At 44.8% G+C, this 15,543-nt stretch overlaps 1 protein-coding gene across 1 annotated transcript in view; it reads left to right on the plus strand.

Annotated features, from left to right (window-relative positions):
- ITGB5 (integrin subunit beta 5) overlaps positions 1 to 15,543 on the plus strand; it is a 122,592-nt gene that overhangs the window by 36,181 nt on the left and 70,868 nt on the right. Inside the window, exons 4-5 of the mRNA XM_050781635.1 lie at positions 2,488 to 2,737; positions 9,812 to 9,980. Coding sequence (XP_050637592.1) covers positions 2,488 to 2,737; positions 9,812 to 9,980 — 419 coding nt within the window. The remainder of the gene's footprint in view (positions 1 to 2,487; positions 2,738 to 9,811; positions 9,981 to 15,543) is intronic.

Raw genomic sequence — 15,543 nt, forward strand, 5'->3', positions numbered from 1 at the left:
AGCTCCCTTCCCCCCAACTCCCCCCCCCGCCCCTCCCTCACTATGATGTGGCACCCAAGGAGCCCTCTGGCGGGACCGGCTGTGTCCGTCTGACCAAAGGCAGACACTGCAGCAGCCTGGAATTCATTCTGGAAGAAAAACTTGAACATTCCTCTGTTTGAGTCAGACTCATGGTTTAAAAAAATAGGCTTATACCAATAGGCAACTCAAACTCCATCAGTCCTGAGGCACCTAGAACAGTACACGCAAAGACAAGTCAGGAGAAGCAGGTTCAGAGCTGCCACTCTGACTACAGGCAGTAATGATCATAATCATACTTCATCTGTGCAAGCCTGTACTACTCATAAAACACTGCTCTCCCTCATGAGCGCATAATAAATAGGCTTAATTGATGCTGTGAGCGTTGTTCTTATTTCCATTTTATATTTCAAGAAACTTGAAATATATTCCATTTTATATTTCAGGCCCAGGTTGCACTCCTGCTCAAGGGACAGGGCTGGAACTTGAACTAAAATCTTTTGATTATTTGATTCTTTATGGTCTAGTTAGTGAAATATGCCTTGTTGTCATGGTGGGAGGAGGAGAGGAAGCATAGAGGATTGAGTTCCCTACAAGTTAAAGAAGGCTTCAGTTTGCTGGTTGTCAGCTTGAGATGAAAGACTGGTTGCTCTGAGATGTGGCTGCCGGCAAGTCAGGTGTAGACTCGCTGGGCAGGAGTGAGGCCATCTTTGCTCTAGTGCCTCTAAACACACAAAGAATCTATCCAAATTTCAAGTATGTATAGACGGTTCTACTGCAGGATAAATAGGACATCTCTTGGCACTCCTGAAAGGTTAATGAGCCCAAGGCAGATATGAGTTGAACTGAGCCTTAAAGTTCGTTCTAAGTGATTTGTTTTTAGAAATTATGAAATGATTTCAAGATCATTATCCTGGCCTGGGTCTTCCAGTTATTGCCCTGACTTGAGCCTCTCTTTGAACTCTATAGAGTGAGACAGCAAAGACCACACCTGCCAGACACTGGCTTTTTTCTTTGTTCTTTTCTTCTGAATTAATTCCGCTTTTCTCTGCCTGTCGGCTACCTTATTGTAGCTGGTAGACAAATCTAGTGCTATCTTTTCTCTTCTCGTTTTCTTTTTTCGATAGAGCTAAAATTTGGAATCTGTCTTCCTGTATTTATATCTGTAGTTTCTGATGATAATGAGTTGTACCTGTGATGTCCCGAAACATCAAATATGCCCCCCAAAGTAAATACTAGTCTGGTAAATGGTGAGGGAAATAGAAACAAAAACAGGTGACGTGGCATAGGCATGCATATTTTTGCCCATCGGGGTATTTTATTTATTTATTTATTTATTTATTTGAGACGGAGTCTCGCTCTGCCGCCCAGGCTGGAGTGCAGTGGCCGGATCTCAGCTCACTGCAAGCTCCGCCTCCCAGGTTTACGCCATTCTCCTGCCTCAGCCTCCCGAGTAGCTGGGACTACAGGCGCCCGCCACCTCGCCCGGCTAGTTTTTTGTATTTTTTTAGTAGAGATGGGGTTTCACTGTGTTAGCCAGGATGGTCTCGATCTCCTGACCTCGTGATCCGCCCATCTCGGCCTCCCAAAGTGCTGGGACTACAGGCTTGAGCCACTGCGCCCGGCCCATTGGGGTATTTTAAACAACCATCTTTGTTTCTCTGTCCTCCCTTGCCTTGCACATCTCTCTCCCCAGCTTGGTTCTTCCCCATTCAGGCTCTTTTGTTCATTTCTTCCCTGCTTTTTGTTTCAAACACACATTCCCATCGTGGCTGGGTCTTTCTCTGGAGTTGGTGTGTGGTTGGTGGGCTATTCTCCACCTAGTTTGTGTTCATGAAATTGTCTGGTTCACGGTCCACTGATTACCCAAGGGTCCTTGTTGCTGAGTAGACAGAACACCACCAAGGAGCCTGGCTGTTAGGGAGTTTCCTTAGAAATGCTAAGCCCAGGCCAAGTGTGGTGGCTGACACCTGTAATCCCAGCATTTTGGGAGGCTGAGGTAGGTGGATCACTTGAGGCTAGGAGTTTGATACCAGCCTGGTCAACATGGTGAAACCCCGTCTTTACTAAAAATGCAAAAATTAGCCAGGCATGGTGGTGGGTACCTGTAATCCCAGCTACTCAGGAGGTTGAGGCATGAGAATCACTCGAACCTGGGAGGCGGAGGTTGCATGAGCCAAGATTGCCCCACAGCACTCCAGCCTGGGTGACAGAGCAACACTCTGTCTTAAAAAAATAAAATAAAATAAAAAAATAAATGCTAAGCCGAGTGTTTGGGAAGGAGAAACCAGGCCTCCATTCTCAGCACCGTATTCTCTTCAGGCACTTTACTTCCAAGAAAAATCTTCTGGGAGGCACACAATCACTAAAGAAAAGTAAGAGGTGAACTAGCTTTGAAAGCAAATCCCATCCCTCAGCCCTTAGCAGGTTGCATGACCTCTAACACGGGTGGCCTCTCTGTTGGTGCAGGTGACAAGACCACCTTCCAGCTACAGGTTCGCCAGGTAGAGGACTATCCTGTGGACCTGTACTACCTGATGGACCTCTCCCTGTCCATGAAGGATGACTTGGACACTATCCGGAACCTGGGCACCAAACTCGCGGAGGAGATGAGGAAGCTCACCAGCAACTTCCGGTTGGGATTTGGGTCTTTTGTCGATAAGGACATCTCTCCTTTCTCCTACACGGCACCGAGGTACCAGACCAATCCATGCATTGGGTAAGCGACCATTTGCCCTTCTGTTGGGTACTTAAGGGTGGGAGAATGGAGTAGCAGGAAAATTTAGCTCAAAGAAAGAATTAAGGAAGGCATGGTTAGGAGGGGTGGCCAGGCTTAGGTGTTTAATTTGATTAACGATAGGCATACATTCTCTCCTTTCCTGACCTGTCAAGAAGTGAGTGAACTGTCACAAGGTTGTAAAGATAAAATGATCACAACCCCTTGATTATCCTGCCTGCCATGCACAGCACCACTTGCTCACATTAATAGAATTCAGAAAATGTCCTCAGGGAGTGATGAATCCAGATTATCAGGGAGGCAGCAGGCAGGGCAACTTAAACTTTCCCCTTGTTTGTAGTAACTGAGGTGCCTGGGGAGAAATGAATTCAAAATTTGTCCCTGTTGTTTTTCTATAAATAACTATAACTTATTTTCACATAATTAGACTAAAATCCTATTTTAAAGGTAAGCATTTTTTTTTTCAACATAAACACCTGAACTAGAAAAGATTTGACATATTATTAGAAAACAGGTGTCTCTAACTGCTGCAACAGAGTCTATAATAACAAGGTGTATAATTTGATGGAAGTTTATTTCCTGCTCCTCAAGTCCAACTGGGTCTCTTCATTTGTGGAACTTCTCCTGCAAGCAGTGACTCAGGGACCTAGGTGCCTTCCATCTTCCAGGCTTTCCATCTTCCACACATGGCTCCTAAGGTCATGCTGCCTAGAGGGTCATGCATAGGAGGATAGGCCTTTGCCATGCCTGCTCCCACATGTGATTAGACGGAACAGAACTGAGCCAGGAGGCTGAGAACTAGTATAGCTCTATGCCCAGGAATCAGAAGAAATAGGATTATTGAGCAGGTCTCTGCCATGGGGTGTTTGTGTGCATGTTGGGGGTGGTGGTTGTATGAGGGGATTGCATTCTTCAGCCCATGAAACACAACCTCTACTAGATTGGTTTCTTTCCTTTTTAGTCTTTCAGGAGTTCCTTTAAATGTCAAGATTATGCAAGTGACTGCAGTGAGTGGTAACTTCCAACTCTTGCTTTCCTTGTCTCCGTATTTAACTTTAGTGAGGGTTTGTGTTGTAAGGTCCAAAACTAGTCATGAGATAGGGAACAACTAAGACTTAAGTTTTTACTAAGTGTCAAGCCCTTACTAAATATTTTCTATAGATTATCTCATTTAAATCTCATAACAATCTGGTGAGTTTTCTAAGGTAGGTATAAGCCAGATGTTAAAGATGCAGACACTGAGGCCTAGAGAGAATAACTTACCCAATATTATACAAACAGCAAGGGATAGAGCTGGAATATGAATACAGACTACTTTTTTTATTTTTATTTTTATTTTTATTTTTTTATTTTTTTGAGACGGAGTCTGGCTCTGTCACCCAGGCTGGAGTGCGGTGGCCGGATCTCAGCTCACTGCAAGCTCCGCCTCCCGGGTTTACGCCATTCTCCTGCCTCAGCCTCCCGAGTAGCTGGGACTACAGGCGCCACCACCTCGCCCGGCTAGTTTTTTGTATTTTTTAGTAGAGACGGGGTTTCACCGTGTTAGCCAGGATGGCCTCGATCTCCTGACCTCGTGATCCGCCCGCCTCGGCCTCCCAAAGTGCTGGGATTACAGGCTTGAGCCACCGCGCCCGGCCCAGACTACTTTTATAGTCTGCATTTGCTTTTTTTTTTTTTTTTTGAGACAGAGTCTTACTCTGTTGCCCAAGCTGGAGTGCAGTAGCGCGATCTCAGCTCCCTGCAACCTCTACCTCAGCCTCCTGAGTAGCTGGGATTACAGGTGCATGCCACCACACCTGGCTGATTTTTGTATTTTTAGTAGAGATGGGGTTTTACCATGTTGGCCAGGCTGGTCTTGAACTCCTGACCTCAGATGATCCACCCACCTTGGCCTCCCAAAGTGTCGGGATTACAGGCATGAGCCACTGCACCCGGCCTGCATTTGCATTTAATATAATGCCTTCTTCCCCATTAAAATCACACTACAACACAGATACTTTACCTTAGGCTGAGTAATAATACCTGCTCCAAAACCACCCTACCCCAATCTCCTAGGCTTACCTGAGGATAATGGTAGGCTATGTGGCAGTAATGTACAGTCTCCAAATCTCAGTGGCTGAACACAGTGAAAGTTTTTTTTTTTTTTTCTTGTGCAAAATCTGATGAGGGCTGAGCTGCTTTCCTTGCAAGCTCTGCGTGCAGTAACTCGGGGATGCAGCTCCTTCCATCTTGTGATGCCACTCTCAATTCTTGGTCTTCCAGCTGCCACCAACGGAAGAGAAAACCCCTGAGCCCTTCCCTCTCCACAAGTCCTCTTTGGTAGCCTTCAGAGCTGCCAGCTCCAAGTTGGGCTGGGTGGTGGGAGTGAGTTAGTGTGCTGGTGGCATGGGCTCTTCTGAGTCCCTCCGGATCCTTCTGTACATCTCCTAGAAGCTGACTTAGATCTTCTCCAGGGATTGGGAACTGACACTGGTAGAAAAACAGTAAGACAAGAAAAAGTTTTAAATACAAATGAAACTCTAAATTCTTTAACCACGAAGAGGCACTAGGCATCATCATTTGCTGGGTTTAGCTTCCTCCTGGCGACAGGTGTCCACAGGGACTATTATTACTTTGATCCTATCTCCAAGGCCCTTTTCAACTAAGTCCGGGTGCCAAATGTTTTTTGTTGAAATTTTACTACTTACCAGGAGCAACAGCATCTTAACGGCAAGCCTTAATCAAGCCTTTTTTCAATTCATCTGGAATAGTGATTTTATTTGCTTCTTTTCACCTCTGTCCTAATTGGGCCCTGTCTCCAGACAGATAGGGTGTGTCCCCACTTTCATTCTTCCACGGCCCTTCCACTGACTGAGACACTAGATTGGAAGCTGGCAGAGAATCAAGGGCTGGCTCTAGGAGCACAGCATTTAAATATTCAAAGTTATGACACATTACTTATTCAGAGCTTACTCTCTCAGTCCTCTAAGGCAGAACCCGTTGCAGACAGTAAAACTCTTGACAGTGAGTACAAGGCACACTGAAAAGCTGCTTGTAAGGCAGGAAGTCCAGTGAAGAACGAGAGTGTGGAAGGAAACCTCGGGCCTGAGTTATGTGAAGCTCTCTTCTCTAAGCTGGGGCGCACACGCAGTGCAGGGGCACACTGTGGCGTGGTGAGCAGGCTGAGCTTTGTCTCCCCAAGTCCAGGCAGCACGGCATCCTGTGCCTCCTGGGTTCAAATGATTCTCCTGCCTCAGCCTCCCGAGTAGCTGGGATTACAGGTACATGCCACCATACCCAGCTAATTTTTGTATTTTTTAGTAGAGATGGGGTTTCACCATGTTGGCCAGGCTGTCTTGAACTCCTGACCTCAGGCGATCTACCTGCCTCGGCCTCCCAAAGTGCTGGGATTACAGGGGTGAGCCACCGCGCCCGACCTAAAGTATTTTAAATTATTCTGTTTCTGTTTCTTGAATTGTGGATCCTTCAGGTGGATCCACAGCAGGTCAGTGTATTGGACCTGCTGACATGCCTTCATGAATTGTTTTTCATGCAATTTGTAAGCTTTTCATTAGTACATCTTCACTGGAGGTTGTGGGGGCATCCCTGCAGAGCAGTTTTATGTTTGCTGCTGTCGAGAATCTCCAGGTTCACCGTGGGACTAGTTTTTCTGTTAACTTTTCAACTGGAGATGTCTTCACCATAAAGGCAGTGTATTCCAGTTGCTCAGGCCTGGAATTACAGTTTTTATGGGTAATTCATCTCATTCGTGACAGACGGTCAGCTTCCGTGCCGCTTTCCCGGACCAGTAGCTGGAGTTTTTCTGTTTCTGGTTTTAGTGGCACAGCAGCTCATTGTAGTGTTGGGCTTTATGCAGAGAGCCCTATTCCAGTGTTCAGCCCTGTGCAGGAGTGATGCTCAGCATCTCTTCCTGGTAGACCCTGCTCCAAGCCTGCAGGGCCTCAGTCAAGGCCTGATGCATTGCAGGGGTCCTTGGCATGAGTGCCTGCCCATTTCCTACCTTTTTTTTTTTTTTTTTTTTTTTTGAGACTGAGTCTCGCTCTGCTGCTCAGGCTGGAGTGCAGTGGCACGATCTCAGCTCACTGCAACCTCCACCTCCTGGGTTCAAGTGATTCTTCTGCCTCAGACTCCTGAGTAGCTGGGATTATAGGCGCCTGCCACCACGCCCAGCTAATTTTTGTATTTTTAGTAGAGATGGGGTTTCACTGTGTTGGCCAGGCTGGTCTTGAACTCCTGACCTCAAGTGAATCGCCTTAGCCTCCCAAAGTGCTGAGATGACAGGCGTGAGCCACTGCACCCGGCCCCCACCTATTCTTTTAAGTCCATTCATTTGTTTTTTGGGTTTTTTTTTTTTTATATTTTTAAATTTTATTTTGTTTTATTTTATTTTATTTTTTCCAAAACCAAATACTTCTGAAAGTTTCATTCATTTATTGAATGGGTTCCTCTTCATTTCTGGGATTTACTTTCTGAGCTTCCAGTCTAGGCTATATATTAAAAATTTTTAAATTACATTTTATCCAGCAGTTCTATATGGTTAGCATTAGAAGAAGCAGATAAGGTGTTTTCATTCCTGTTCCATGACATGAGAGCCTTTCCATGCCAGCTTGATCCATGATATTCTCCTGAGGCATTAGATTGTTTTCTGGATTTGCCTAGGTCTGGTGTCTTCAAATTGGATTCGCTCTTTATACATACAGACACTCCCTTGGCTTTTTAACCATATATATTTTATTTTTTTTCTCCCTTGTTAATAATCCTTAATTTAGTAACTGTGTGCGTGGTGCTTATTTGGGGTCTCACAGCACAGACACACGAGAGGGGTGGTATAGTCTCCTGGTATGACCCCAAAACATCTGGATCTTCAGGCCGCTCAGACAGCTGTTCTGGGGTTAAGTCAGATAACTCATCACAAGTGACATCCGATTCCAGTGTCAATGGAGACACTGCTAGCGTCTGTGTGACAAAGCTCTTTTCCTCTTGGTATGAAGTGACTCTGACTTGGTTATACTAAATTCTCTGCAATGAAGGCTTCTGTCTGGCAAACACATTTTCTAATTCCTAACTACTTCACAGACATTCTTTGAAGTAAAAATGTATCTGCTCATTGCTGTTTGCTGTTTGCGGGAGTGAAAGGGAGGAGGTAAAACGTGCTGAGCTGTAGCTGAGTTTCTCACAGCTTTCCTGGTTAAACAACAATTATTATTCAGTTTCTTTCCTCCCTGCCCACCACCAACTGGACCAAGTGTAAAAAAACATACACCTGAAGTCCTAAATCATGGGCCAGAGCCACATAAGTGAGGGCAGGATGTTGGAGGAAGAGAGGGGGGAGAGTTTGGATAGACTTACTTCCTTCTGGGCCTATGATCCACTTGCCAAATAGCTACAGATGGGACCTCAGTTCCTTCTTCCAGCTGGGAATGTAATTTCCATGATTGTTCTTTTCATGACAAAACGAGGAGGTAATGGAAAGTTTGGGTGGCCTGAGGCTGAGGTTAAAAAAGAGCTCCACCTGTCCTTGTACAAGGTGTTCGTGAAAATTTCGGGAAAGGAGAAGGGAGAAACACAAAGGAAAGCCAGGCAAGGAGAGCCCATTGCTGCCGCTGGCCCGAGAGGGAGAGCGTGACTGTCACAGGAGTGGGGCTGATTGATTCTGTGCAGGGTGGGCCTGTTGCTGGGGACTGTGTGCTGTGCTCTTGTGACTGTGTGGATGGAGCAGGGACTGTAGCCCTGAAAGGGAATGGAATGGCCCCTTAGAGAGCCAATGATTGCCCCTTTACAGAAGGGAGCCTGCCCAGACCTGCCCTGGTGAAGCTGATTTTGACAGCAGTTAAGGCAGGGTCCTCCTAGCTGTTGCTAAAGCTGTTTTCTTTCCCATGTATGCAGCTTGAATTAGATTATAAAGCCTTTCCCTCAGGCCTGTTAGTGCTCGTTTCCCATCATTTATCCTGAAAGAGGGACTTCCTTAACACGGCCAGAGACCCTGCACATTCTGGCCCAGCCTGCCTCCCAGGCTCCTCCTCGTCCACCCTCACCCCTCACTCTGCACTACAGCCCCCCTGGCCTCCCTCTGTCCCTGGGCTCTGTGCTTCCTCCTGTCACAGGACTCTTGCACATGCTCTTCTCTGGCTGGAACACTCTCCCCTCTTTACTTTGTGAACCCATTGGTAAAACAATACAAGCTCTTTCTTCCAACTTTATTAGCTCTAGATCAAGCTGAAACTCTTAGAGCTGTAATGGAAAGTAACTTCTTCAGGAATGGGGTCACCTGGAGTCTCCACAGGAGACTGAAAAGGAGATCACCCAATATTTCAAGAGAAAGGCTTGGTATTAACCTACTATTGATGTGTAATGCTTCCTTCTTTCCCAATTTCCAGACATCACTTTCCATTTGAAGATGCTTAGTTTCTAAATAATTTTTTATTGCATTTAGCAGAATTGATAGTTTGTTGGTACAATATTTCGAAACGAATGAAGAAGCAGATAAGATGTTTTTATTCCTGTTCCATTGAGCATTTGTCCATGTGCCTGCACATCCTGGTCACTGAGGGGGTTGACATGGCAAGGTTATATGATCCTGTGATCCTTTGTTGTGTGGCAGCAGCATTGATGTAGAAGCTGGTTGCATGGAGTAACTTCACTTACATTACCCTCACTGGGCATCATCCACATTCCTTAGCCCAGAGGACACTTCCTGTCCACTCTGCCTAGGCTGGCCCACACCCTGGGTCCCATATACCTTTCAATGCCCATGTCAAGTCTTCCTCCAACCACGGTAGCCTACTGTTATCTCTGTTTCCTTTTAACCATTTGTCCATACCATTCATTTACAACTCGGCATATACAGCCTTGCCTGCAGTTTAGGGCTGATGTTTAGAAAGTAGGGACTATGTTATTTATCTTTGCTCTCTCCACTGTGCCTGTCCTAGGGGCATGTAGTAGGTTCTGGGTAAATAGTTATTGGTGCCTCTCAAGGCACTCAGTGAATGCTCAGAACACTTGGTAAAGATTTACAGACAGTGATGGAAAAATGACTCTTCTCTTCTTTCTCTCTAGTTACAAGTTGTTTCCAAATTGCGTCCCCTCCTTTGGGTTCCGCCATCTGCTGCCTCTCACAGACAGAGTGGACAGCTTCAATGAGGAAGTTCGGAAGCAGAGGGTGTCCCGGAACCGAGATGCCCCTGAGGGGGGCTTTGATGCAGTACTCCAGGCAGCCGTCTGCAAGGTAACTTTCCTTTCTGGTCCTGTCCCTGCACAGGGAGGTCAAGGTAGAGAGCATCAGTGGGTGCTGGTACTTCCTGCAGGAGACTTTGAGTGCCCCAGCATATGGCTCCTGACCACTCCAAAGTCAGAGGGTGAGCTCAGTGGAACCTCTGGGAAATCTACAGCAACCAAATCAGCCAGAGCTCAGGAATGGATTGGGCTGGTGTGTGTCTCTCTGTCAGGGTGTGGTTGTGTGCAGTGGAGTACTGTCTGCCAGAAGACAGCTGTCTGCATTTATGCATTGGCTTTTTGGTTTATTTTCAGGGGAAAAAAGTAAAGGTCAAGCCATAGGCATAGAAGCTTGTAGAGCTTTCTGGACCAATTTTGGCAAACCTTAGAGATTGCTCTCTTGGGAAACCCAGTTGAAAAAGAATTGTGTGGGCCGGGCGCGGTGGCTCAAGCCTGTAATCCCAGCACTTTGGGAGGCCGAGACGGGCAGATCACGAGGTCAGGAGATCGAGACCATCCTGGCGAACACGGTGAAACCCCGTTTCTACTAAAAAGTACAAAAAATAGCCGGGCGAGGTGGCGGGTGCCTGTAGTCCTAGCTACTGGGGAGCCTGAGGCAGGAGAATGGCGTGAACCCGGGAGGCGGAGCTTGCAGTGAGCTGAGATCTGGCCACTGCACTCCGGGCGACAGAGTGAGACTCTGTCTCAAAAAAAAAAAAAAAAAAAAAAAAGAAAGAAAAAGAATTGTGTGGCATCTTTGGTTGCAATTCTAGTTGTTTTCCTCCTGCTTCTCTGTGATATATGAATCCAGAGGGAGGGCCTAGACTTAGATCAGAAATGAACTCATGCTTCGAGGGGTTCCAGTCCTAGCAAAACATATAAATGGAATGTTGGTGATAACATAGTCTTAAAATAATTTTCTACTGTTGAAACAACCCAATAACAATAACAAAAAAACTCTCTTGAATTTACTCTCATAACACATACTTTAAAAATGTGTGTGTCTCTTCTTACTCTTTGTGCATACATTTAGTATTTTTTCATAGTGGTCATCAATAGAGTGTGAATAATTGGTGATGCTTTCTTGAAAATTCAGGCAGATTCCTTAATAGGTGGGGACTCTTCCGTTTGGGGAGGGCAAGGTCAGAGGCTAGAACTCAGTCTAGAGAGGCTGCATATGGCAGCTGCTATTCACTTACTAAGTGATAAGCACTTAATTGCTCACTTACATAGTTTCTGACCTCAGAGCTTGAGTCTGGTGTGTCACACAGACTCCTGTTTCCTCTCCACTCAATCCTTGACAAGATGGAAAGAAAACCCCAGATATCCTTTCTGAAATAAAAAACCAAAATGGCAGAAGGAAATGGATAAGGAGAAGGTAAAATGTAAAGAAAGCAGCAACAGCCATCTGCCGTTCTCTTGGTCCCACTGTGGTTCTGCCCATCACAGAGTCCGTGGGCCCCTCCTGGAGAAGAAGGTAGCAGTGGCGTCCTATCCAGGAAGGCTGCATTGTGGCCTCTTCCCAGCTGCTGGCCAGAGCCAAATGGTTTGATTCTGAAGTCCCTGGTGTCTTTTAGCAGTCTGAGAGAGCCACATGGAACACAGCTAGAATGCATTCAGTTCTGAACCTTTCAAATGTTTCACAAAATAGTTTATGAATTTGATTCAGAAAGAAAAATTATATTTTTGACTGACTTTCAGATATTGACTATAGGAGGCGTTTTCTCCACAGACATTCAGCCAAATTCTGCTTTTTGGTAGGCAAAAAGAAGACATAGGATCCCCCTCATCTCCCCACCTTGAGAATTTTATGGATTTTCTTTTTTTGGGAGATAAATTCAATCTTTCTCTGGAGAAAGAACCTAATTGCAGGCCTAAGCAGTGTCTGAGTATATTTTATTTAATTAGGTAAATTGGAAAGGCATGTTTGATCACTTGGACCACAGTGGTCTTTGCAAAGCCATTTGATCCAGTCTTATGTGTATGGAACCTTCCTGTGCCATCCCTGATGGATGAACTCTTCAACCCTTTGAGACACAGTATTTCAAGACTCAAGCATTTCAGAGGCAATGCTAGCAGATTCTCAATTCATTGCCTGGACCTGGTGAATTATTGTTGACGGAGAGGCACTTTATGAGCAAGTTTCAGGCTTATGCCTGTTGAAATTTGCTCTTATTCCTCACCACGACCTTTGCAAAAGGGAATACCTGGAAAGTTAATTGCTCAGAATTATGCAGCCGACGAGCCTCCGGCATCTCTCTTCGCCTTTTCTTTTCCATTGTGCTGTTAGTTTATGTTCCGGTGCATACTAAACAATTTATTTCTCACTTGACATCACCTATTTATAAAACATGTCATCCTTCTGGCTCACCACAGCCTTATGGTAACAAAAAATTGGAAGTAGTTTATGGACTACCTTTGGATGAAAGACTATGCAACAGTCATACTATTTGAAATATTTAATGACTTGAATAATATGTAAGATATTAGTATCAGATGGCTCTAATAGTAACTTTGTTCTCTCTTGGCTCTCCTAGGAAAAATTGTCCTTAGGGAAGATATAACTCAATGTTTTACATTTTAAGAATTTCCAGAATAATACGTAAGATAAATTACGATTGGCATAGGAAGCAGGTTATAAAACAATATGGACAGTATACTTCTGTTTTGCAAACAAAAGAAAAAAAATGTGGGCAAAGATTGGAAATAGAACAAAATGATAACAGTGGTTGTCTCAGGTGACAGGATTATATTTTTCTGATAGGTGGGTGATAGGCTTATTTTCTTCTTGGTGACTTTTTGTTTAATATTTACCTAAATTTCCACAGTGAATATGTATGATTTCTTTTCTTTCTTTTTTTTTTTTTATTCTGGAACAGTTTCAGAATAAAGAATGGTGAAATGAAACCCCATGTACTCATTGTTCATCTTTAATGATTACTAACTCATGACCAGTCTTGTTTCATTTGTATTCCCAACCACACCCGTATTTGAAGCAGACCTTGGCTATCATTTGTAAGTCCTAGGTATCCCTTACTTTGTTTACTGAATGCTGTGTCTCCTCCTGGTCTGGCCAGATTAAAGGCCCTTCCTGGATCCTGCAAACAGTGGAACAGAGGGAGAAGGCCTGGAATCTTGTGCAGTTGGCTCATGCGTCACAGGGGCTGGAGTTGGCCAGGCAATTCCCCAGCAGCTCTGCACGCTCTACTTCCCCTGACCCTGTGCCCTGGAGATGGAGCTGATAACAGGCCTATCTCCCAGCGCCACAGGGAGCTCTTTGTCCTTGTTTTATTCTCACTCTGGTTTTATTCTCATTCTTGTTTCCCTGAATGGACTGTTAGTTATCAACTTGTGGGATTTAGGGGTATGGAATATTCACATGTCTGACTTTAAATACACCTCTGTGGCCTGCTCTTGGAAAGTTGTTCTTTGCAAAAAGAAGGAAACAGATAGTTTCTTCTATTTAGGATTCCTGAATAGTTTCTATTTAGGATTCATTCCATTTATGATAAGGACTCTGCTTCTATGAATGGAGGTTTTGAGTTGCTTTATTTATCCTCTGCCGGTCACATTGCTGTGAGAGGTCATCTAACAGCATCCACAGCTAAGCATCCACAGCTAAGGGATGCCTGTCTCGTCAAGGCAGGCATTTTTTCTAATGCACTGTTCCTGGCTGGAGTTGGAGAATGCCACTGCCTGTAATTTTTTATCTTTACCCAGAGCCTATGATTGAACCTGTTTATAGGTTTTTATGGCCAGAATAAGGGTTTCTCTGCCAGGACCTTCTAGAAGTTGACTCTAAGTTGTTTGTTCTGAAATTGTACAGGCGGAAGTGTGATGTGTGGTTCAGACTGGAAATATGACTGCTTTCCTATTAACTCAAAACAGGGCACGCCCTTGGCCTAGGGAGGACACAGGGTGAACAGTTGCCTGGAAGCTCTGGGTCCCAACTTGTCAATTATCACTTTGCTCTTCTTCATGGCTCTCAGGTTAAAGAAGTTACTTGTACATTTGAGCTTGGCTGGGTACATGCTAGCAGAATAGTATTCTATGTGCTGCTTTTTTTGGTCAGCCAGAAAATAAATCAATGCAACCAAGCACGTTTCCCTGTTTGTCTCCACTGATAGAGCCCTGGCACTTATCCTTTGTATTCTTGAGACAGAGTTTCTGTTTTAATCCTGATTCTCTTAATTTTGCATTATGTGTTCAATTTTTAAAGCATTTATGTCCTCTCAGAAATGGGTGGATGAATAAGTCTTTTTTTTTTTTTTTTTTTGAGACGGAATCTCACTCTGTCACCCAGGCTGGAGTGTGCAGTGGCGCGATCTTGGCTTACTGCAACCTCCACCTCCCAGGTTCAGGCCATTCTCCTGCCTCAGCCTCCCAAGCAGCTGGGACTACAGGCGCCCGCCACCACGCCTGGCTAATTTTTTAGTATTTTTTTAGTAGAGACAGAGTTTCACCATGTTAGCCAGGACGGTCTCAATCTCCTGACCCTCGTGATCCACCTGCCTCGGCCTTGCAAAGTGCTGGGATTGCAGGTGTTAGCTCTGCGCCCAGCCAAATAAGTTCTTAAAGCAAACAAGGTAAATTTATGTATTGAATAACATTTTTTTGGCAGGAATTGAGACCTTTATTCTTCCCTGGCCTGAATATCTTATCTAAAATGAAGACCACAGCCTCAGAGGAGCCATGATTCTTGTTGGAGGATCCTTACCAGAGCCCTACAATATATTGGTAGGACTCTGATAAGGGTTGTTCCCATTTTACAGGGGTGGAAACTGAGTGTCACAAGGGACTAATTGCACTTAGTAAGGAGTAGAACCAGAATGTGAACCAGTTCTATTGATTTGAAATATATTACTCAGTGACTGTGTGCTCTGGGAAGTAGCAATAATGCACTGTTGAGCAACGGACACTGCATTTATTTATTAAAAAAAAATTTTTTTTTAATAAAAAATTTATTTAAATTTTTAAAATTTAAAATTTAATTTAAATTTTAAATTTAAATTAATGGAATTAATTTTAATTCCATTAATTTAATGGAGTGCAGTGATGAGATCATGGCTCACTGCATCTTCGCCTAGCTAATCTTTTTGTATTTTTAGTGAAGATGGGGTTTCTCCATGTAGGCCAGGCTGGTCTTGAACTTCTGGGCTCAAGTGATCCGCCCACCTCAGCCTCCCAAAATGCTGGGATTATAGGTGTGAGCCATGGCACCCAGCCTATTTATTATTATTTTTTAAACAATACATTCCAAACCTAGGAAGGCACTGAATTTAGAGTCATGTTTTCCTGACTCAAGCTCTGCCTCTTCTGCTATCGGCTGCCTCCATGGAAGCCAGTTGACTTCTCCAGGCCTCAGAGAGCACATCTGGGAGAGGCAGGGAGGCACGGGACTGGAGGAAGGTGCTCCAGGTTGCCTTCCATCTGTGCCAGCCAGTGCCACTTCTCGCAGAGGACTTGGTCACAGCCCTGTCTCCTTTGCTCAGGGCCTTTGATTTTGCTTTTTTGTCTCTTCTGGCTCAGGCTTAAGCCTCAGACCCAGTAGGGGCTGCTGCAGATTCCTGTAAAAT

This window comes from Macaca thibetana, chromosome 2, assembly GCF_024542745.1.
Source record: "Macaca thibetana thibetana isolate TM-01 chromosome 2, ASM2454274v1, whole genome shotgun sequence".
In the NCBI taxonomy this organism is placed as follows: domain Eukaryota; kingdom Metazoa; phylum Chordata; class Mammalia; order Primates; family Cercopithecidae; genus Macaca; species Macaca thibetana.